This window comes from Andrographis paniculata, unplaced genomic scaffold (assembly GCF_009805555.1).
Source record: "Andrographis paniculata isolate CXL003 unplaced genomic scaffold, ASM980555v1 Contig57END, whole genome shotgun sequence".
NCBI classification, from domain to species: Eukaryota; Viridiplantae; Streptophyta; class Magnoliopsida; order Lamiales; family Acanthaceae; genus Andrographis; species Andrographis paniculata.
Window position 1 is genome coordinate 240846 of NW_026137592.1, and position 21429 is coordinate 262274.

General features: G+C 39.2%; 5 protein-coding genes across 10 annotated transcripts; 3 read left to right on the forward strand and 2 right to left on the reverse strand.

Moving 5' to 3' along the window:
• Positions 1–2689: 2689 nt before the first annotated feature.
• Positions 2690–5001, reverse strand: LOC127256984 (protein NRT1/ PTR FAMILY 5.10-like). Its single transcript, XM_051283228.1, has 4 exons — positions 4609–5001; positions 4311–4528; positions 3681–4216; positions 2690–3584 (listed from the first exon to the last, which is right to left on the reverse strand). The coding sequence occupies exons 1-4, from the start codon at positions 4841–4843 to the stop codon at positions 2768–2770; spliced, it is 1806 nt and encodes a 601-aa protein (XP_051139185.1). The 5' UTR covers positions 4844–5001; the 3' UTR covers positions 2690–2767.
• Positions 5002–5607: 606 nt separating this feature from the next.
• LOC127257141 (transmembrane 9 superfamily member 1-like) lies at positions 5608–10018 on the forward strand. The gene is made up of 12 exons (XM_051283470.1): positions 5608–5995; positions 6549–6741; positions 6831–6935; positions 7057–7074; positions 7155–7249; positions 7342–7494; positions 7628–7762; positions 7912–8078; positions 8705–8799; positions 8920–9293; positions 9372–9645; positions 9717–10018. The coding sequence occupies exons 1-12, from the start codon at positions 5921–5923 to the stop codon at positions 9782–9784; spliced, it is 1752 nt and encodes a 583-aa protein (XP_051139427.1). The 5' UTR covers positions 5608–5920; the 3' UTR covers positions 9785–10018.
• A 1177-nt stretch (positions 10019–11195) lies between these two features.
• On the forward strand, positions 11196–12003 carry LOC127257228 (RING-H2 finger protein ATL48-like). Its single transcript, XM_051283615.1, has 2 exons — positions 11196–11271; positions 11492–12003. Exons 1-2 carry the CDS (start codon positions 11196–11198, stop codon positions 11650–11652), a joined length of 237 nt encoding a protein of 78 aa, XP_051139572.1. The 3' UTR covers positions 11653–12003.
• Positions 12004–12117: 114 nt separating this feature from the next.
• LOC127257226 (uncharacterized) lies at positions 12118–16817 on the forward strand. Of its 6 annotated transcripts, XM_051283610.1 has the most exons (6): positions 12118–12611; positions 13074–13109; positions 13248–13918; positions 14024–14092; positions 14187–14272; positions 14638–16817. In XM_051283610.1, the coding sequence occupies exon 6, from the start codon at positions 14783–14785 to the stop codon at positions 16586–16588; it is 1806 nt and encodes a 601-aa protein (XP_051139567.1). In that variant the 5' UTR covers positions 12118–12611; positions 13074–13109; positions 13248–13918; positions 14024–14092; positions 14187–14272; positions 14638–14782; the 3' UTR covers positions 16589–16817. The 6 variants fall into 6 exon arrangements, with proteins under 6 accessions (XP_051139567.1, XP_051139568.1, XP_051139566.1 ...); XM_051283611.1 differs by having other exon boundaries at positions 12118–12437; positions 12525–13918; XM_051283609.1 differs by having other exon boundaries at positions 12118–13918; positions 14044–14092.
• Positions 16818–16948: 131 nt separating this feature from the next.
• Positions 16949–21364, reverse strand: LOC127257225 (uncharacterized). The gene is made up of 11 exons (XM_051283608.1): positions 21147–21364; positions 20978–21016; positions 20275–20366; positions 19871–20120; positions 19581–19700; positions 19416–19491; positions 18967–19175; positions 18665–18773; positions 18099–18191; positions 17752–17912; positions 16949–17596 (listed from the first exon to the last, which is right to left on the reverse strand). The coding sequence occupies exons 1-11, from the start codon at positions 21312–21314 to the stop codon at positions 17099–17101; spliced, it is 1815 nt and encodes a 604-aa protein (XP_051139565.1). The 5' UTR covers positions 21315–21364; the 3' UTR covers positions 16949–17098.
• Positions 21365–21429: the final 65 nt, after the last annotated feature.

The following is a 21429-nucleotide window of genomic DNA, read 5'->3' on the forward strand; positions in this document are numbered from 1 at the left end:
GCATGGTGTACAAAATCCTAGTAATTGTGTACATTCTGTAGTCTAACGTGTAACTGAACAACGTAATCTTATGGCAAGGTTTTCGAATTGTGTACTTTCATGGCTCCATTTAATGCCTGTAAGGATTTAGCATATAACCTTTATAGATTCCGAAACAGATTAAGACTTAATCCTCATTTGTATGTTTCTAACGGATGTGACATGATCAACACAGTATGTTTGTGTACTTTATGTAACTGCGATTATTAATTATCAAGACCACACTGATATTGTTGGGACAGTAATACGCTACCACCAGATGTGCTTCGATAGATCAACTAAATACTCCTTCAGATAATTCATGTGTCTCTGTTCATTTATTTGAAACCTTGTGTCATTGAATTATCATACACAAAGGAGAACTGTCACATACCCGTTGTTCATGTTCATATACCATCAGAATATCAAAATTACAACAACAGTTCTATTCTTGCTATTGTATATTTACCTTCCACATTACATTTTTATCAATTATGTTAAATGTAATTACACACCAAAAAGGACATTTTAAACAAAAACGAAAATTACACTTCAAAAGGCCTACGGTACCGCAGCTTTACAATTTCTTTTGTCGTGCCCGAGACGACCACAACGTCCACATTTTCGTGACTATTTTATTTGCTGTGAGTCATAGCATCATTTTTTCAATTCACATTACAATATGTCTTTTCCTTGGAAACAAAATCATGGATAATTCTATCGAGCTACATCTCGATGTCTTCTCAACATTCTGCCAACTCATCGCCTTTCAAACCTCTGCGCCTAGCTGTGTCTCCCCACCGCTGCATAAACATTAGGAAGATAACACATACGTTCATTATTCCATTCCAATGTCACAACACCCGCTCCACCACCACCTCCCTGTCGCCACAACACCCGCTCATCAATGCCCTCCAACTCCCCGCCTTTTCCGACCTCAATGGCATCATTTGAATCAATTTTTTTCCCTATCCGACAAGCCCCACCCGGCTTTAAAAAATTGACAATGCATCCAAAATGCTCGATCCTGGGCACGACGCCATACACATTTCGCAAAGTCCTCACCAAATCCAATCCTTTAATCGTCATATCCAAATAAACACATGCCACGAGAGAAAAAGTAAACGTCACCTGATCGAGATGAATTCCCGAGTCCTCCATCCTCGAAAACAAATTGACATCCTTTTTTTCCTGCAACATTGCAAGCCTGTAGATCATAGCGTTCCGTGTTATTATATCTCGTTCAGACATTTCGTCGAACATCTTCTCAGCAGAACAATTGCTTGAAAAATCAAATATTCACAAATATATTTTGAATATATTTACAGATGGATATGTTTGAAAGTTTGTTAAATGTGAGTAAGTATCATCGAGCAGGGCATTATAATTTCTCACAAAATACCCTGATTTTACCCCTAATCGATATATAGTTACTAACCTAAAAAAAAATTGAGGTTTGTCGATTTGAATGCGGAGCAATGGGTGTTCGAGATTGACAACCGGCGAATGAATAAGTGATGAAGATGAAACGAGTGTGAGCGATCAGCACGGCGGGTTCAATTTTGTAGTTGCCGGTGTTTCTTCGTGGATTTTGCGATCGAAAAATAATTGCAGAGGTTTCTTTTTCGTTGGGCGGAGAAGAGATTGAAAATGGAGGGAAAAATAAATAATATAAAAAAGGAGGGAGTGCAGCTCAAGTTTTATGAAACAGGGACTGAATGTAAATAATTTTTGGCAGGGATTTAAATCCAATTCTACCTAAAATTAAATTGTAAATATAGTATAACAAAATAAAAAATTGAATAAACAGTGAATGAAGTTATCAGAAGCTATTTCAATTACTACTCCTGCTGCAGCTATTGCCCGTATTGTATGTCTCTGTTGAATAAACACTTGTTTATTCCATCGATACTTTATTATTATTATTATACTGGGTAACAACTTGATCTGCCATAATTGAAGCAGGGGCATGTTTTCCAATGTATGTCACCACAAAAAAGTGTAAAGATTAAAAGAAAAATGGTAAATAAGATCGGATTGGACGGGGATGGTGGAAATGGGAGGGAAGGAATGAAAAGTTGGCAGGTGCCATTTCTGTCTACCTCAACAGTGGGCACAAGTGGAACTGAAACGTACCATTCAATACTCTAATCTGTTGGCCCATTACTTTTGATTTTTCTTTGTTCTCATAGTATTGTTCAATTATTGATAATTTTGATTATAATTTATTAAAATAAAATAATATATTTTGACTAAAAGGATAGATAGAATAAATAGTGAAATTTTTTATTTAAATGAAGAAATAAACAACACTCATATTTTTTTATGCAACGCAAGCAAACCCTAAAAACACTTTTTCCTATTATTTATTAAGTGTTTATTCTTTTATAATTTCAAAATCAAATCAATTATATTTACTTCCACATAATTTTATATAAATTTACAAAACATGTGAATTTTTTTTGAAAAATGAAAGAGTCATCAAAATTTGAGTTATAATTGAGTTCAATAGGAGTACAAAAGTTTCAATTCCATAATGTGGGAGTTAAGTAAGTTCAACAGGAGTTTCATATAAGCTGCAACTTTGTATCTCAGTTTTGGCTTTTTTAGTAGTCAATGAAGTTGGAGACACATTCATTCATTCATTCCATTAGCCATTGTGATCTATGAATTGAAGCAAAGATGGTTGGTTTCCATTGCAGTGACATAATACAGTACAGTACAGTACAATACAATACAAGGTTGTTCATCAGACACTAACCTTCTTCTTATAGATATAAGTCCCTGCGAAATACAGGTAGGCAGCCAGCGCCACCGCGCTCATCCCCGCCAGCAGCCAGTAGAAGTAATCGAGATGTGCCCGGTTCAAGTTGTTGTCGAACCAGCTGTGCCCGCGGGTGGCGCTCTCGATCACGGCAATCAGGGCGCTGCTCAGAAAACTCCCGATCCCGAATATGCTCAGGTACAGAGCAAGCCCCACGCTTCTCAACTCGGTCGGGACCTGGTCGTAGAAGAACTCCTGCAGACCCACCATGGTCAGCGAATCCGACACCCCAAACAGCACGTAAGAAGGCAGTATCCACCACATGCTCATTGGCACCGTCTCATTCGGCTTGTCCACGAGCCCGTATTCAGCAGCTATTGCGAGGCGCTTCATTTCAACTATGGCTGCAATCACCATGGAAATCATTGACAGAAACATCCCTGCACCAATTCTTTGCAGCATTGATATCCCTGATGATGTCCCGGTTAAGGACCGTGCTATTGGGATAATGACACGGTCGTAGATGGGCACGAAGATGATGATGGATATGCTTATGATAGTTTGGAGTGCAGCAGCCGGGACTTGAAAATTTGGAGTGATGCGCCGATCCATTGTGACACTTTGCTTGTTGAAGAAAGTGCTCGCCTGCGCAAACACTATGGCGTAGACCAAACATGTTGTCCATATCGGGACAAGCCTCAGAACCGCCTTGGCTTCTTCAACATCGCTTATGCTGCTGCAAACTTGGGACGATTCTTGCTTTGATCCATTAGGCGGCGCAAGCAACGCTTTGTTAAGAAATCTACAAACATCATCATCATCAAGAACTGAATGTCAATCCCCAAAACACTTTAATAACAACAAATAGAAAGCACAAGGCAATAGTAAGCCATCTCACTTATATTGTTCAAAGCTTTTGGAAGTGATCATTCCCTGAGCCTCAGCTTCTGAGGACGCAGCAAAAGTGTCGGCCTGCCAATTTCCAGCTGCTCTGACGAACACGAGACCGATCCGAACAAAAGGGCTCTTCTCACCAGTGGGCAACCGGAATCGATAAGTAAAGGATCCAAGCAAAAACAGGATCAATGCGAGGCACATGACGATGCATGGAATGCCGAAGCCGAGGCCCCAACTCAAATTGTCTTGAATGTAGCTCAAAACAAGTAGAGCCACCAGGACGCCGCCGGTGAATGAAAAGTACCACCAGTTAAAGAAAGAGCTCTTGGCCTTGCATTCCTTTGGATCTTGCTCGTCGAACTGATCAGCTCCGAAGGCCTGGACGCAAGGCTTGTGCCCACCCTGAGCCAACGCGACCAGGTACAGAGAGAAGAAGAACAGAATGACCTGAGCACTAGGTGGAGAACAGGACGTGCCACTGCCGGTTTGGCAATCGGGAGAATACATAACAGCTGATAGAGATAACAATCCCAGTCCCTGCAATCGATACATAGAAAGATAGACAAACTCAAATTGAATGTCTAAATTAATTAGGGCAGGAAAATCCTTGATTGATTTATTCATCACTGACCAGCATGTAGAGAAAGGAGGCGACGACAATCATCCTATAGCGACCCACAAATGAGTCCGCCAAAAACCCGCCCAACAGTGGCAAGAGCGATGCCGTTCCCGACCACACATTCACGTTCTCCGCCGCCTTGGCCGTCGACTGCCCCAAAGGCCCCGTCAAATAGTTAATCAGATTCGAACTTATTCCATAGTAAGAGAACCTCTCCGCAACCTCGACGCCTAATCGAACACCAAGAAACGAAATTTCACAGCGACAAGAAAGAGGTATTTGAAGTGCAATTGCGGGGAAGTAGACCTACCTATGATGAAAACAGCGGATCTCCAGCCACCGGATTTTGATCGGGAAACAGGGCGGCCTTTGAAGTCAACCGATCCCTCGACGATTTGGTCGAGCAGAGGAGCTTCCGCATCTGAAATGGAGGGCGTAGCGATGGCCATGGGTAGTCCGTCCGGGGCGCTGTAAGAGACTATGAGAGTGTAGCTCCTTTTCGTTCGCTCATCCTCAGAATGACCAAACCAAACCCCCTTTGGCATTGTCTGCACTGTACTGTGTCATGTTTGTGTTGCGTGGCGGCTTTCCTTACACCTACCTCTCTGGTTAGTTGGATTCCGTCCATTTTTTTACTGCAAGCAAATAACGTCTTCTCCGGTGAATTGGACAGTAATAAATAATTGGTGGCTGGATCAAACCAATAATATCAAGATGGAATCTTGGCTGGATATTTGCAGCCCTTCCTTTCCTTCCAATCACGTCACCATTACTCCCCCCACCCACCCGCTTCTGAAAGTAACCATACAAACCGCGAAATAAACCCTGATCGGATGGAAGTAATTGGAACAATAAATAATCGGTCGTGCGGCGCAGTGCAGTTCAGTTCTCAATTTACTGAACACACATCTAACGACACCGTATGGTCCAACTTTTTGTTTCCCTATGGGAGAGCCCGATTGACCTATGGGCTGGACGGACAACTGAATAATAGCTGTTTGGGTCAAAGACCAATAAAGCCTCATAAGCCCATTTCGATACAGGCCTGCTGCAACGATACTCAAGCTGAAGGTTGTGGAATAGTTTGATAGTACGACGCCGCTTCTGCTAATTTCTTTTTCAATTTTTAATTTAGCAAGTGAAGCAGAAAGGAGTCAAAAAATAAATAGTGCGTGCGTTGGTTCACAAAAATGAAATGAAATGTAATTTAACCTCAAAAGATTTTTCCATGTGATGTAATAATGTAACGCCCAAAATTTCAAGGGATTAGCAATTAATCAATTATATGTGTGTATATATAATTAATAAGTTGGCCTTGGCAGTAGTAACCCGCGCCGACTGACTGAGTCACTGTGTGTATGAACGAGCCATTATCATCAACATGTGCGCTCTTCATTCCTCGCAATTTCTTGAGATTTCTTGAAAAACAGCAACGGAGATTGAATCGCGACCGAGATCACCAAGGTGCGCGACTGCTTGGGGACTCCGTGTCTCTTGAGATCGGAACTGCCGCGACAACGATCGAACCAGATCAAACGCGGATTTGTCATTCTCCGTCAAATTTTCGATCTTGTGGGGTTTCTTGATTCAGATCCGAAAAATTTTTTTCACATCCAGAGGCGATGTGGTCCGCCGTACGATTTTTCTGCTTCTTCGTTGTTGTTTTCTCACTTCTCATCCCCGACGCGCTGGCCAAGGTAATTTATCAGTTTTTACCTCATTCAACTTTTGGGGGTCGTTTATACATTTAGTGCGTGGTGTTGATCTTGTTGTAATCTGAATTTTATTTTAGACTTTGTGCTTTGATTTGATTTCACTTGAGCCCTTTCGATGCACATTTTGGTAAATCATATCTGGAATATTCTTGTTGTGTGATTTCTGTGTAATTTGTAACGATCCTAGCTGGACAAGGTATGCTCGTGTGTTATAGCTTTTTATGCGATAAATAGTGTAGAATATTATTTGAGATTGTATTGACCTTTGAATTGTGTATGGGCTTGGTAAAATGGAGAAGGATGATCCAATAATGTTGCTCCATTTTCTTCCATTGTTTTGCTAGTTGGAGTATGAAAGGGTGTTTGCCCCAGAATTTGAAATGCTTCTTACAATTTTGATAACCAGCTAGTACAAGATCTTTGCTTTTGGTGGTTACCAACGAATCAAGAAAATTTGTGTATCCTAATGCATATGTGTTATCGTTTTCCTTCTTTCTTTTGCTAGTTTTCTGACACATCTCTAAGTAATCTGCAGTATCAAGATGGTGAGACTGTCACTCTGTGGGTAAACAAGGTTGGGCCATACAATAATCCACAAGAAACGTACAACTATTACAGCCTCCCATTTTGCCATCCAGGCGGTAATGCAGCTCACAAGTGGGGTGGGCTTGGTGAGGTGCTTGGAGGAAATGAGCTTATTGACAGCCAAATTGAAATAAAATTTAAAAGTAATCTCATCTAACTACAATTCTTTTTGCCGCACATTTTCAATTGCTTACAACTTAGACAATGACGCATGAATGATCTCTTATGGCAGGAGATGTGGAGAAGACCAAGGTATGTGAAATTGAACTAGAAGCAGATAAGGTTAAGCAGTTTAAGGATGCAATTGAAAACTCCTACTGGTTTGAATTTTTTATGGGTATGTTTCATAACTTATGCCCTTAGATTATTACTGCAAAAACTATCTATACAGTTGTAAATATATCAATTCCTTCTTAACTCTTGTCTTTTTTGTGCATGTTTTTGTGTCCTGCAATCAGATGATTTGCCATTGTGGGGTATGTATTGCGCATGATTTAATATGATATATTGTCAGAAAATTTTGAAGTTTTATTGAGTTGACAATTTATTTGTGAAGGTTTTATTGGTGAGACAATTCCTGATAAATCGAGTGATAAAAAGCATGTGCTTTGGACTCACAAGAATCTTGTCATTAAGTACAATGGAAACCAGGTGGGCTTTTGAGTAGACGTCTTCTGAAAGTATTTTATTCCAGTGAAAAATATAGCATATTGTTCATCTATATATGAAATTTTTACTCGCAGATTATCCATGTTAATCTTACACAAGAAATCCCCAAGCCAGTAGAAGAGGGGCGATCGTTAGATATGACTTACTCTGTTAAATGGATTGAGACTAACATTACATTTGCACGTCGCTTTGATGTTTATCTCGATTACCCTTTTTTCGAGCATCAGGTACATTTGGCTAACATATTCAGTTTTTTCTCAGAGTATGAACTATTGTACTGTCGTATTGTAGTTGGCAGAATATTTGTTTTGCTACTATTGATTCCAATTCTTGGATTTTCAAAGTGCTTTCTTTTTGCAGATTCACTGGTTCTCTGTGTTTAATTCTTTCATGATGGTAATCTTCCTTACTGGTTTGGTGTCCATGATATTGATGCGGACCCTTCGCAATGACTATGCTAAGTATGCTCGAGAAGATGATGATCTGGAAACTCTGGTAATATATTCTAAATATTTTTCATTAAATGTAAACAACACTGTCTCACTTTCCTTCTGCTTTTCAGCCCATTTCCATGGAATTTGTATAATAGAAACTCTTTAATCAGTTGTCTTCTAATTTGATAATATTAAACTTCTGATGTTTAGGAAAGGGATGTTAGCGAGGAATCTGGTTGGAAGCTTGTCCATGGGGATGTGTTTCGGCCTCCCCAGAATCTTGCTCTAATTTCAGCAGTTGTTGGCACTGGTGCTCAGCTTGCAACACTTGCTCTACTTGTCATCATTTTAGCTATTGTTGGAATGTTATACATTGGGTATGTTTGTGACCGTTTGGATTTCATGCCATTTTACCAATATGTAACAGAATGGTTTTATTTTAATTTTTACAGGCCATTAATAACCAAAATCCTTAACTTTTGGGATTATATCCTGGCTAAGCAAGTTTTCTGTAGATTCCAATTGCAGTCTTTTGCCTAGTTTATCACTGTGGCCTAAAAAAATGTACATCTATAGTTTATTTGACCCGCTGATTTGTGTCATCCTCTCATGGTCTTTGCCTTTAAATACCCTTCCCCAGGCCTTCACCAGTTTAATGCATAATGAGATTGATTTTTTACCACTGAACAAATGAATTGCATGCTTTTCTATCTATTGCATAGATTCTATTTTGTTGTTTCAGTTCAATGCATAGACAAGTTTTTCTTTTCCTTTTTAGCTAATGGAAAATTAGCGGAAGCTCTGCATTTTCTGTTCAAGCTTGCCATTTGATTGTAGTTCCTTTGATGTACTATTTGGTTCAGCTTTTCACTTGAACATTCATTCTTGCATGATATCATGTCATGTTGTGTTGCTCTGAAGTTTCAGCTGTTCATATTTTTTTACAGTACATACTTTTCTCCATTATTTTAATGATCTGTGCTGCAAAACTTTTGTTGCTCAGGCGAGGAGCAATTGTCACGACCTTCATTGTATGTTATGCTTTTACTTCATTCATTGCTGGATATGTGAGCGGTGGCATGTATTCCCGCAATGGAGGTGCGCTAACACTTCAACTTCCCGAGGCTTTAATAACTGTATTGTCTCCTTGTTTGCAGTTTAATTTGGATCTAGCCTATGTGTATGACAGATTCATTTTCTCTGTTGTCTCTTTGTCAGGTAAGAACTGGATAAAGTCAATGATCTTGACTGCTTCACTCTTCCCTTTCATGTGCTTTGGTATTGGTTTTGTCTTGAACACAATCGCCATCTTCTATGGTTCTCTGGCTGCCATCCCCTTTGGTACAATGGTGGTCGTCTTTATCATTTGGGCCTTTATTTCTTTCCCGTTGGCACTTCTTGGCACTGTCATTGGAAGAAACTGGAGCGGCCGACCAAACAATCCCTGCAGAGTAAAGACAATCCCCCGTCCTATTCCTGAGAAGAAATGGTATCTAACACCATCAATCATCTCTCTCATGGGAGGCCTCCTTCCTTTCGGCAGCATTTTCATTGAAATGTATTTTGTATTCTCCTCCTTCTGGAATTACAAGGTGATTCACCCAGTCCCTCTGTTCCCATTTATTACTTCCCATTTCCATCGTATCTTATATGATTCCTATTGTTGACAGGTATACTATGTATACGGCTTCATGTTGCTCGTGTTTGTGATTCTGATCATTGTCACTGTGTGTGTGACCATCGTCGGAACCTACTTCCTGCTGAATGCTGAGAACTATCATTGGCAATGGACCTCATTCTTCTCGGCTGCCTCCACTGCTCTCTACGTCTACCTCTATTCTATATACTACTATCATGCCAAGACCAAGATGTCTGGATTCTTCCAGACCTGCTTTTATTTCGGATACACTTTGATGTTCTGCCTCGGTTTGGGAATACTCTGCGGTAAATTTCCTTCCTCCTTCCTATCCCGGCAATTTTCTGCTTCCTGTTGTGCTAATTTGCGCTCATTTCAGGTGCTGTTGGCTATCTTGGCTCCAATCTTTTTGTTAGAAGGATTTACCAAAACATCAAGTGTGACTGATTAATCTTTGGCGGAGCACATCATCATCATCGTCGTCGTCTTAGTTGTCTTCCTCAGATATCCTATCCTGTCCATGGGGGAAATGAATCGATTGATGTTGGCTCGAATCTTTGAATGTTAACTAGAAGCATTAAAATGTTTTCATACATTACACTACCATTTTGCAACTACCCTGAAAGATTTTGCATCGGATTCTCTGTAGTCTGTAAGTTTTGCTACACAGGATTTTTACTACGATGCGCCTCTATTATTACATTTATATATATGATATGATATATGAACCCACTCAACAGCTTTATCCTTCTTCTAAAACTCTCCAATCTAAGCAAAAACTGCATAATTGATCATTCTCTTGTCTTAATAATCTAAATGCTTTTTTTTTTTTTTTTTTTTGCCTGAAAGTACTCTTTGATTTCATTTAATACTTAAGAATGATACTTGCATGTCTGACAGATTTATCTTAAATCAATTTTTCAAACTTTGTGTTTTTAAATATTACTAAAAAAAATATGTTGTATACACCCAATATGACCCTGGTGTTTTGGTAATTTTTGTATTTGTAATGATTATATTTGAAAATATCCCTATATTCTGATAAGCAAAAATAATATATTGATGTAATAGTTTAAATTAATTGATATTTAAATATTATTAAAAAATTGTGACTTAACAAATTTTTAAGATTTGTAAGTTGGGCTTTTGAATAGTAAAATCCGACAAACAAAGCCCTTAATTGCATCGAAGACGATAGTGACAAGTGAAGCCCAATAAGAATTAATGGGCTTTCTCTACTTACATGTTTGGAATCAGAAGCGGTGTGGAAGTGTGGAACGTGGAGTCGCGCGGACGGAACAAAAATCTGAACTTTGATCATTCTCCTCTGGATTTCGTTGCAAATCATTGTGTCTTTTGTTCCAGCTGAATTTTCCTATACTTTTATTTCGAGGTATGTTTATCATTCATCCTAATATTAGCATTCAGTCTGAAAAGCATGCTTTATTGTTACCATTTCGACGAAATAGGTATTCCGGTTTGATCCATGATCTTGATCGTAGATTGCTTGTGATTCTGATGTGTATGTCATCTCTCGGGATTGAAAATTTCAATGTGGAAGTTATTTGAATTCAGTAGAGTTTGCAGACGGGTGGAATGGAATTGGAAAGGGCTGCAACTCCGTTATTGGTTTTGTAAAATTTGATTACAGTTGTAATTTCGTGTTGATGCGAAGCGAATTCCTTTAACGAAATGGATGACTTTAAGTTTTGGTTGATTGATGACAATTTAAACAATGCACCACAAACTTGAAGTTTCGTCTAGTCAGATAGTACAAACAATCTTGTTTATATATGTGGTATACTACAGTAAAAATTATGCCATATTTTTATTTTTTGAACTATTTGTCAATGATCAGATGGGGACTATCAATTCAGAACTAGACAGTTTGATAGAGGGGAAAAAGCGTGTGAGGAATCCTCTTGTTCCCATTGGTAAATTTCTCAGTCTGCCTCTATATAGAGCCTTACAGTATATGTTTCCATTTCTTTTGGTTGAAGAGCCACTATTTTTATATAGTAATTAATAATGTTACAAGTGCTTCTCTTTAGAATAATGTTGAGTGTAATGCCTTTTCATCGTCTCCTCCCTTGCATCAGCTGTTTTATATTTGTGTTTAACTTCTAATGCATTGGACTGGCTTTTCTATGGTAGGTGCACTTATGACAGCAGGTGTGCTTACGGCGGGGCTAATTAGCTTCAAACAGGGAAATTCTCGGTTGGGTCAAAAACTGATGAGAGCACGTGTTGTCGTGCAAGGTGCTACCGTTGCAGTAATGGTTGGGACAGCTTATTATTATGGTGACAAAATTTGAGGATGATGGTTGAGATAGCTCATTGCAATGGTTAACAACCCTGTGGATTCTCACTGTGTGCTTGATAAATAAGCAAGTATCATGTCTCAGGGTTTCCACTAAATCTGAATATTGCATTGGCTAGCTCCTTTTATTTTTTTCATCAATAATTTTACCGCAAATATTTGTACTTTTCCTGAATGCTTCACGAGGTATTAGGATTTTTAGCTACTATAGAGGTAACCATTTGTTGGTGACTGTCCATTTGATTTAAGAGTATGTGTTGTAATATGAAACATTTAGGACATCACTATGTTTTGGAATTTCTGGTATCTGAGCAATAATGAATGTGGAACCTTTGTTTGTTCCCGATGTGGATGTTCCCAACTTTATGCATTTTATATGCCTGCATACGACTAACACATTGGTCTTTACATGTTTTGTCTAGATAAACTCTGGCAGCTTGTACATTTGCTAAAGATCTTTGTGCAGCTGACTTAACTTGCTGAATTGCAGTGTTTCTGCAACCACATACTTGGTCTCTTGCATGTTTGTTGCTGTTGCACTGAGGCAATCCAAATTGAAACTTTTTTACTCATTAAAGTTGGTGTCTTGATAGTAGCTACTTAGTGACTGATTATTTGCTTTCGGGACTATGCTATTAGGAAGATAGTGAGAGACAATCAGAAATGTATTAGCTGTTTGAATGTTCTGAGGTTCATCATCCGGGAGTATCCATTGGAATAGTGATTTGTCGTTTCTTGTCCAAGCTTCAGCATTGCAATGCTCTTTCAGCTCCGGACCTCGTAAGCATCTGTAATTCATTTCTTAAGTTTTTAATTATCAATATTAGATATCAAGATCCTTCTGTAGACACAATTTGATGGGTGCAGATAGAAGAGCATAGTGGTCAATATTAATAGTAGTAATGGGTAGCTATCAGCTGAAGGAATGGATTTGAAAGGGAGTGGGTGGTTCAGGTTGACATCTTTCCATATATTATTATCACATTAATCGATTAGATGCTCCTACAGTCACTGTCCAAGTTCACTATTGCTCAATGTCTCGTGGCCATGTTTGGTAGCTTTTGGTTCAATTTCTTGCATTATTGCACATAGCTGGAGGTTATCTTGTCAATTTAGGCAGCATTCGTATGCATTTACTGTTGAGTGTATTTTTAATTTAGCATTTATGTCTCTACCTTAATGCCTGGTGACATAGGCAGGATAGACATAGGCACCACCATGTTTTTGTGCAAGCAGTCTTATCCAGTTTCGTACGTATTTTATATTACTATATATATATATATATATATATTATTATGAAGTAAGAAATAACAACACACTTCTGTTTGCAAGTGTCTTTATCTACTAGTTTTGTCTGATATTTTATATGATCCCATTAGATGTGATCTTACTGCTTGCAAATCTTTTATTGAACAGGCTGTTTATTGGTAATGACCAAAGCCAAGAAAAAAGGTAGGTCACCTGTAAAGGGGGTACCTCAGCGAAGACCACAAAATTGTCTTGTCAATTTGTCATACATACATACATATAAAATCATCATCATATCTGATCTGAATTCATTGATTCATTCATTCGTATTCATTGCTGCAGGAGATGATGATTCCAAAGTTGGGAATATGACCTTGTTCTGTGGGATCCCCCTGTCATGCTCTGAAACCCTTTTGTGGGTCCCGAAATTCTGTCAGACAAAAACAAAGGAGCCGCAGTCTGAATGGGCCCCACCCCACTCCACTCCTTGATTCTGACGCACACAGCACAGCAGACACGCCACAGACCGACTGTCGACTGTCGTCGGCTGGCCATCCCTTTCTATCCTCACTAAAACCACCCCATTTGCTGACTCTCGGATCTTTCTTTACCAAATTTCTCTGTGCATCTTGAAGACTAAATGCAGCGCTCCTTTGCTATTAGGAGCATATTAGTATGTGCGTGTATCTATTGATTGCATATTAGCATTGGTTCATCTCGGTTGTCGTTTTATGGAGAGGAAAAGCTGGGAGTCTTAAGTTTGGTTGGTTGGTTGGACTTTTCACAGTGGGGAGAGAGACGAACAGAACAGACCAGAACAGAAAAGAACAGGTTGTTTGAATGAAAAAGGAGTGCAGCTAGTGAAAGACCTTTGTCTCCTTGTTATTCGAGTTTCCTCCTCCACAGTCTTGACTTTCATCTCTCTCTCTCTCTCTCTCTCCCTTTTTTTCCTCTTTTCCGTCGGGAGAAAAAGCTGAGACCTTTCAAGATTCCCAGAAGCCAGGGATTTTCAGGTTTGTTTCCAACCTTAATAATGAATGTTATTGCAATTGCATTACAATATTGGAACATGTTTCAAATGGGTTTTCTGAAACCTGAGTTTATAACTCACTGGTAAGGAGCTTGTGAATTGCATCAGTTGGTGCCTGCACGACTGGTTTGATAGATTCAAGAATTTCTCTTTCGGGGTTAGTTTTAGCCATTTTCTTTGAAACGTTTACTCAGAATGGTTTTCAGTTCTTCCAGCTATGGTCATGAAATGTTTTCGTCCTGGTCTTGCAGATCCATGTTGTTTTCGCATTTATTTGGCACATCCTCTAGGATGTCTGATCTCTTCTTCCACTCACTTTACATAAAGTGGAAAGGAGGTGAGATCATCTGTATTTTTTTTTTTTTCTTGTTCTTACACACACATATGCACACATATATATTTATCAACAGCTCATCAGTTTGTTCTTCTTCTTCTTCTTCTTTCAGTTGACTTGTTTTCATATTTCATTTCAGCAGCATCTTTGATCTGTATTTCTTAATGTTTAATTTTTCAGTCACCAGGCAATATTGCTTTAGCTAACTTGACTCATACTCCACTTCAGAATTCTGTTGTGTGTTTTTTGCTGCTTTATTGTAGTGGGTATATACTTTTTTGGCTTGCTGCATTCTCCTGCACTGTAACATCCTTATCGCAAATTATGATAATGCTTTGCTAACATAAAAGTAGATGTTTCTTTTGTAGGAGTGGAGCTTCTGATGTATGCATAAGATCTCTCAAGTAGGAAAAGCTTTTCGGTCCTTGCTTTGAGTGAGGGATTGCTAAGAGGCTAAAGGGAGACATTAATGTCCTCCCATTGTTGATACTCTTTTGCTGTCCATCTTTGTATATGGCTGATCGAAAAGACGACGCTTGTGAAGCTAGCAATGAGATCAAACGTTGTGTGCCTGGAGAAGAAGAAAATAACATGAAATCTCTGGATTCGGAGTTATTTTCTGTTGACACAGAACATGAAGCAGCAGATGTGCAGTCATTGGATGGCATTGCTTCTGCGCAGCCTACGCCTTTGAAAAGTGATATTAGCACAGAGAGAAGTTTTGAAATGGATCCCGGGAAGGCCCATGGCCTAAATGCTGCTGAGGATAGACTAAATGTGCAAGGCCAGGACATGCAACAAAGGACTGAATCATCATGTTCGAACTCCTTATCAACCATCCCTCCAGTTTCTTTATCAAACCACAGCTTTCAGGAGACCTCTAAGGAAATGTGCTCGTTCAGGAATTGTGTGGTTTCCACAGATAGTTCTAATGCTCAAGGCTTCGGCTGCAAACTGGAAGAGCCGTTGACTGCCAGTTCTGAATCCGGTGCATGCCAGGAGCGCAGCGGCAATCTCGATGTTTCTCGTGTAGCAGAAAGGCAGATATCAGGGGAAACAAAGGGTGCATTGACTGTGAAAAGCAAGGCTGAAGTAAATGACAAAATCAAGGCAGAGTCTTGGGCAAAAGAAGCTTCGGAGTTCTCGCTGACAAAACCTACCAAGGTAGTTAGGGAAACTCAGAATACACATGTTGCTGAATTTGATCTAAATGAAGACATTAATACACATGGAAGTGATGATTGTGATCATCAACCTGCTGCAACTGTATCTTCTGCCCAACGTGTGATACAAGTGGTAGCGAAAGCTGGGAAGCCTAGCGGATTGCCAGAGATTCCTTTGCTCTTCGAAGGCAGGCTGGGTTGGCAGGGCTCTGCTGAAACCAGTGCTTTTCGTCGTCCTCCAGGTCGGTCTAGGATTTTGGAAACAAAGTTGTACCCTGAAAACAAAGAGGCAAAGGATCCACAGGGCTTCACAGGTATTGACCTCAACATCGCTGCTGTAGAAGAGAACTCTGCTAGTGAAATGCCAGTGGAACTTGGTTTGAATGAATCCAAGAACCGGGGCTTAATTGATCTCAATCACCTCTATGATGCTGCTGATGAGTTTACTCAGCCTTCTCTTCAGCCTGAGTCAGCAAATCCTCCCTCAATAGACTTGAACATGAATGGTAACACCTCAACCGGAGACAGATCCAACATTCTTCACTGGCCAAATGTGGATCACCATTCTCTGGGAAACAATACATCTGATTCTGCTAATCCAAGAGCGCGCTATATCAACTTGATTGGCCAAGAATATTTCGCCAATCCTCACATTCCAGTGGCTGTCCCAAGTATTCTCCAACCAGTGGAACTTTTGCAGAGAGCTCCTCCATTGCAGCAGCCTAAGTTACCTTTTGGACCACCAACTGTAAACCTTGCAAGTTACCCTTCCAATGTTCCGCAGCATTTTATCTCTGCTGGGCCACTGCCATCAAGCATTCGTGTTTCTGGGGGTGTCCCTTATGCTAGATATTCCCACGAACACGCCATTTATCCTGGATTATTACACCCCGGCTCGGTTCATGCATCTTTCTGTGCTCCTCATCTTGTGCAGATTGTTCATGAGCAGGGTCCAGGCACTATTGCAGCTACTTTCCCAAGTCTTGATGCGAGAAGCGATGACATTGTATCAACCGGCAGAATCAAAATGGATGAGGCGAGACAGTTGGGTTATATTGCCACGAATCAGGAGACTTGGTGTGATCCATCAATGAAGAGGAAGGAGCCGGAAGGAGGATTCAGACATTACCAGCTTGGCTACAAACACGTGACTTAAAGATGTTGACTACTTCATTAATTCCTGCTAATTTAACTCATCCTGCCTTTTTGCTGCTAGACTCTATTCATGAATGCTAGTTAGTACAAATTCATCGTGCAACACTTTTAAACAAATCTCAAAGACTGTTACTGTTAATCCTCCAAGTAGGCTGTGAGTCGAAAGACTTGTAGTTTCTGTATATATGACATTCTATTTCTTGATAATAGGCATATGAGGATTACGAGCACACACTTCTGTATGTTTTTTATGAAAATCCATTCACACAGCAGAATCATATGCTTGCTTATATCATTTCAACCTTTAGGTCGCAATAAGTGGTTTCATTCATTGCAATAATTTGTACTTCCAACTGCCACATTGATACATAAAGAATCAGCAAGGTGAAGTTTCCGGGCAAATGGCTCACTTCAAAATTCAACCTGTCTAAAACGCAGACAGCAGCTACAGGCTAGGGTAGTTTTCTTTAACCTCATCAATCACTAATTCACAATTCAGACAAATAACTTGCTAGATCCAGCTATAACAAATGGCAATAATTGTCAATAAGCTGACGAACATTCCAACAAGGAGAGCTCTATCAACAAGAGTCCAGTCATTGACCTGAGTTGCAGTTCCCTGCTGTTCATCAACTATCTCAGTCTTTATCATTTTACGCGAATTGTTTTTCCGCTTCCTGAGAAACCAACCTATCAGGTCTTGGCTTCTGTGTTCGCGTACTTTTTGGACTTCCTTTGAAACAGTGACAGTTTCCTCTTGGGTTTGTCCACAAGGACTACTTGTAAGACCACAAGCACAGGTTTCCAACTGTTGCGAACAACAGGTTTCATTTTGACTGGAGCATGAGAATTTGTCAACATGATTCTCAACGTTTCTGGTAAGAATTTCGATCACCTCACCAAAAACAGACCATCTACCAATAGATGTTATTTTCACCATAGCTGAAGTTCCCAACAAGCTCTGGGGACCAACTACAAGCACCTGGATGTATCCCTTTGTATGACCCACCTACAACAACAGAGATAATTAAATTGGAAAATATGTAATTATATATATACATACTAAAGAGGATGGAAGTTCAAATCAATATATTAAAACATAACATAGAGCAAAATGGGTAAAGAAAATTCATAAGCCATGAGCACATCACAGGATGATCTTACCAAGTGGCTTCCATCTGTGGCAATATCTGTAATCCAGATCCTCTCAATCTTGCCTTCCATTCCATCGTACGGTGTAAAGGATTCAAAAATTTTTGTCAGCTCACGGCTCCGCTGCTTCACTACATTACTGGGAACCTTTTTCATCCTTGCAGCAGGTGTTCCTGTTTTATAATATTTAAACAATCGATACAGGCAATGAAAACTTAATAAATAGATTGATAGGGATTTGCTTCATGCTTGCCATATGATCAAGCAAGGTATGAGCTAAACAGAAACCACAAGGTATGATGATCGCTAAAAAGGGTATAGAAGCTCTTGGTTCGTAATAAACTCTCAGAACCACTAACCAGGCCGAGGATAGAATTGTGATATGTGAACTTGGGAAAGTTTGTATTCCTTGATGAGGTTGACAGTCTGCTCAAAGTCTTCGTCAGTTTCACCTGAGAAAAAAGAGATGTATCCTTGCATGATGGTTCACTTAATAATAAAGGTTGTTTTAGGAGGCACAATATTAATAAGTAACTTGCACATAATTATCAGAACAATAAAAACCAAGTTCCATTAATGACCAGCAGAAGGAAACTACTAGTAATAACATGATTTAAGATCATTGAGACATAAAGCTATTTTCCAAAGTATCCAACTTACAGTTTAAATCTTCCTTGCAGAAAAAAGTGACACATGTAAACTCTAATACCCTTTCTAATATACTAAAGAGTGGAATTGCTCTCCTGTCAAATCATTGGTATAGCACCAGAACTTCATGCATTTAAAAATTAGAAACGTTGCCTAATTATCAATTAGCAACCACATAACTAAAATTGGCAAATTCATCAATAGCTTCTGAGCATAGACAATATAGAATGACATAAAAGCCTTAAAGAAGATATAGAGTAGATAAATCGAACATTACCAGGAAATCCACATATAATATCTGTGGCTATCTGCATTCCAGGAACCAGCTCAATCAATGTATCAACTACTTTCCTGAACTCGCTAACAGTATATTCCCTGTTCATTGCCTGAATATGAATGATTAAGTAAAAATTACCCCACCATAACTTCAATGTATTTTGGGAGATTTAAAAAGATAAAAGACAATAAAAAATTCATAAAGCTGCAAGATGTTGTAAGTATTATAGTATGAGTTCTATAGGATAGAGTCGACAGACATGTTTGCTTCATATGGAATGAACATGAGCTACAAATACTTACACTCAAAATGGCATCACTTCCTGACTGAACAGGTACATGAAGGAAAGAATACACACATGGGTGGTTTAAAACTTCAGCTATTTCTTTCAAGTGCTCTAGAATATAAGGAGGGTTAGTCATTCCAATTCGCAGCATTGTGCTTCCATCAGGCGGAAGCTCTGCTACTAAAGACTTCAACAGAAGTGGGAGATTAACTCCGATGTCACGACCTGAATCACAAAAGTAAACACCATAAGGGAGGTGACATAGTATGATTCAGATCATTTTCCTCCTTTCTTCATGTGTTATAAGAAACTATGTAGGAACAACATAGCTTTCCATCCACAACTAATTTCAACAGGAACAAATTCAGTTAGTGCTAAAGCGATTCCATATAGCCATTGCATTTCATTCAGCATATATTCATATCTCTAGGTTATGCAAGTTAATAACAAGATAGATATTCACACCATAAGCTCCAGTGTCTTCACTGCTTAACCAGATCTCCTTAACTCCATCAGCCACAACATTTCTCACGCGACCAACCTACAATATTAAACATGATAAAGTTGAATATCCTTCATCAAACAACTAGAAGTCTAAAGTTCTGCGCAATTCTGCAAGAATGGACTTACAAGGCTGTCAACAGTGTAGCTTCCTAGATGACCACGGGCATGCTTAGTTTTGCAATAAGTGCAAGCACCTAAACAGCCAACATTTATTGGAAGAATCTCAACAAACTTATTTTTTCTTACCTGATTGAAAAAACATACAAGAAATGTGTTTAAACTTTAGAGCAGTTAAACCTTCGCTCCACAAGTAATATGTAAATCAAAGTACATAAACAAAATATCTAAGCTGGTCATGCATTGATTTATGAAGATGCCATGTCAACATTACAGGTACAACATAATATATTCCTCACCTTTGGAAGGTCAAGTGCTGGTAATGTCTTTCTAGTTAGAAGGCGAACCTCGTGGCCTTTCAAGGTCTCTTCAACAACTTCAACCACCCGGTCAATTTGCTGGACCCCAACTATACTTACCCCTTCAAGCTCTTTCATACCACGACTTCCTTGAGGAACACATCCAGCGACTACTAGAGGCTTTTTTGCAGTTCTGCATTTAGCTATGAGTGTTTCCATCGCAGACTGACTAGGAGATTTTACAGTACAACTGCAAATTTAAAGTCATATATAGTTATGCAAGAAAGGGTAACCGAGAAATCATTATTTGAATGTGAGAAATGCCCCGTGCAACTACACAAGCAATCTTCCAACCAACCAAATATCATCTAGCAGAAATTATATCACCAAAGAAGGGATCTTACGTGTTTATCAGCCACAGGTCTGCTTCATCCTGGTTTTCAGTCAAATTATATCCATATGCAGAAAGCTGTCCAGCCATATATTCACTGTCGCTCTGAAAAAAATTATATGTAAGCAATTTCATTGTTAGGTGTAAAAAGAGATTCATCTGCAACCGAGGATATACTTTAAATACTCGGATATGGAAAAAGCTAAGCCAGGCTATAAGAAGGAACAATTTGTTTCACATCTGCATGCATGATATAGCCTAAGATTGCATTTAGAAAAGAAATCTCTAAATAGGCTTATCCATAATCAAAATAAAGAAGATATATAGATTCAGCTCTTAAGAGAAGTATGTATTCCAATCCAAACTACCTATTAGTGCTATAATCCCGCTCTTCTGCCAAAATGATAAATGCCTCGTTTGCATCTTCCAATTCAAAGAAATTAGAGAAAAAAATATCACAGCTTTAAACCCTATCATCCACTCTACCTCGCAAGATTTTTATGCTATGTATGATCTAATTTAATATACTAATTGCTTTATTGCAGTTGCATACATAAACGAAGCCAGCACTCATTCCTAAATTTTATCCGCATAAAGCAACTAATTAAGCTCTGAATTCGGACCAGCGTCTGAGCATAACTTTCAATTAGTAACCAAAAAAATAGATTAATAAAAATGAAATCTTTCATGTCCTTTAATTAGTACAGGAACTTCACCTGATTATGCGAACACCCAAAAGTCTTCAAATATATCGTCTGCAAAAGCGTTGCAACAATAGAACACAAAACCTCAGAAATCAAGTCAATATAAGAACTGAAAAGTGACCATAAGAAACTCCAATCTCTATGCAGAATCATGCACAAACAAATTCGAGACAGGAAGCACCTGTGTGCCAGGAATCTTGGCAGTGGCGTAATTCCTGACAGAATTTTGTAAAGCATTACTCTTCCTTCTAGTCCTCGGCTTAACCCACACGGACTCTGACATCGGAAGCCGGAATCCCGGCGGGGCTCCTCCGCCGCCATCCACCAAGAGATCTTCTATGTCTTCCATTTTTACGGGATCGGGTCCAGAGCCTGCGTCACCTTCCGTTTTCTTCTCTGTAGCTATAAAGTATACTCTTAGCGTTTAAATGGGCCGTTACCTCTCAGGCCCAAGTTTAGCACCA

What these genes read in the sequence shown, in the direction of transcription:
- LOC127256984 (XM_051283228.1), bottom strand. Translation starts at nt 4,843, where the DNA reads ATGCCAAAGGGGGTTTGGTTTGGTCATTCTGAGGATGAGCGAACGAAA. An exon ending in ATCCGCTGTTTTCATCATAG is followed by an intron (nt 4,529 to 4,608) that starts GTAGGTCTACTT and finishes GTGTTCGATTAG; the next exon opens with GCGTCGAGGTTGCGGAGAGG. An exon ending in CCTCCTTTCTCTACATGCTG is followed by an intron (nt 4,217 to 4,310) that starts GTCAGTGATGAA and finishes TATCGATTGCAG; the next exon opens with GGACTGGGATTGTTATCTCT.
- LOC127257141 (XM_051283470.1), top strand. Translation starts at nt 5,921, where the DNA reads ATGTGGTCCGCCGTACGATTTTTCTGCTTCTTCGTTGTTGTTTTCTCA. An exon ending in TTAAGTACAATGGAAACCAG is followed by an intron (nt 7,250 to 7,341) that starts GTGGGCTTTTGA and finishes TTTTACTCGCAG; the next exon opens with ATTATCCATGTTAATCTTAC. An exon ending in ACCCTTTTTTCGAGCATCAG is followed by an intron (nt 7,495 to 7,627) that starts GTACATTTGGCT and finishes TTCTTTTTGCAG; the next exon opens with ATTCACTGGTTCTCTGTGTT.
- LOC127257228 (XM_051283615.1), top strand. Translation starts at nt 11,196, where the DNA reads ATGGGGACTATCAATTCAGAACTAGACAGTTTGATAGAGGGGAAAAAG. An exon ending in GAATCCTCTTGTTCCCATTG is followed by an intron (nt 11,272 to 11,491) that starts GTAAATTTCTCA and finishes TTTCTATGGTAG; the next exon opens with GTGCACTTATGACAGCAGGT.
- LOC127257226 (XM_051283609.1), top strand. Translation starts at nt 14,783, where the DNA reads ATGGCTGATCGAAAAGACGACGCTTGTGAAGCTAGCAATGAGATCAAA.
- LOC127257225 (XM_051283608.1), bottom strand. Translation starts at nt 21,314, where the DNA reads ATGGAAGACATAGAAGATCTCTTGGTGGATGGCGGCGGAGGAGCCCCG. An exon ending in TTGGGTGTTCGCATAATCAG is followed by an intron (nt 20,367 to 20,977) that starts GTGAAGTTCCTG and finishes AATTTTTTTCAG; the next exon opens with AGCGACAGTGAATATATGGC. An exon ending in TATTATATGTGGATTTCCTG is followed by an intron (nt 18,192 to 18,664) that starts GTAATGTTCGAT and finishes CTTTTTTCTCAG; the next exon opens with GTGAAACTGACGAAGACTTT.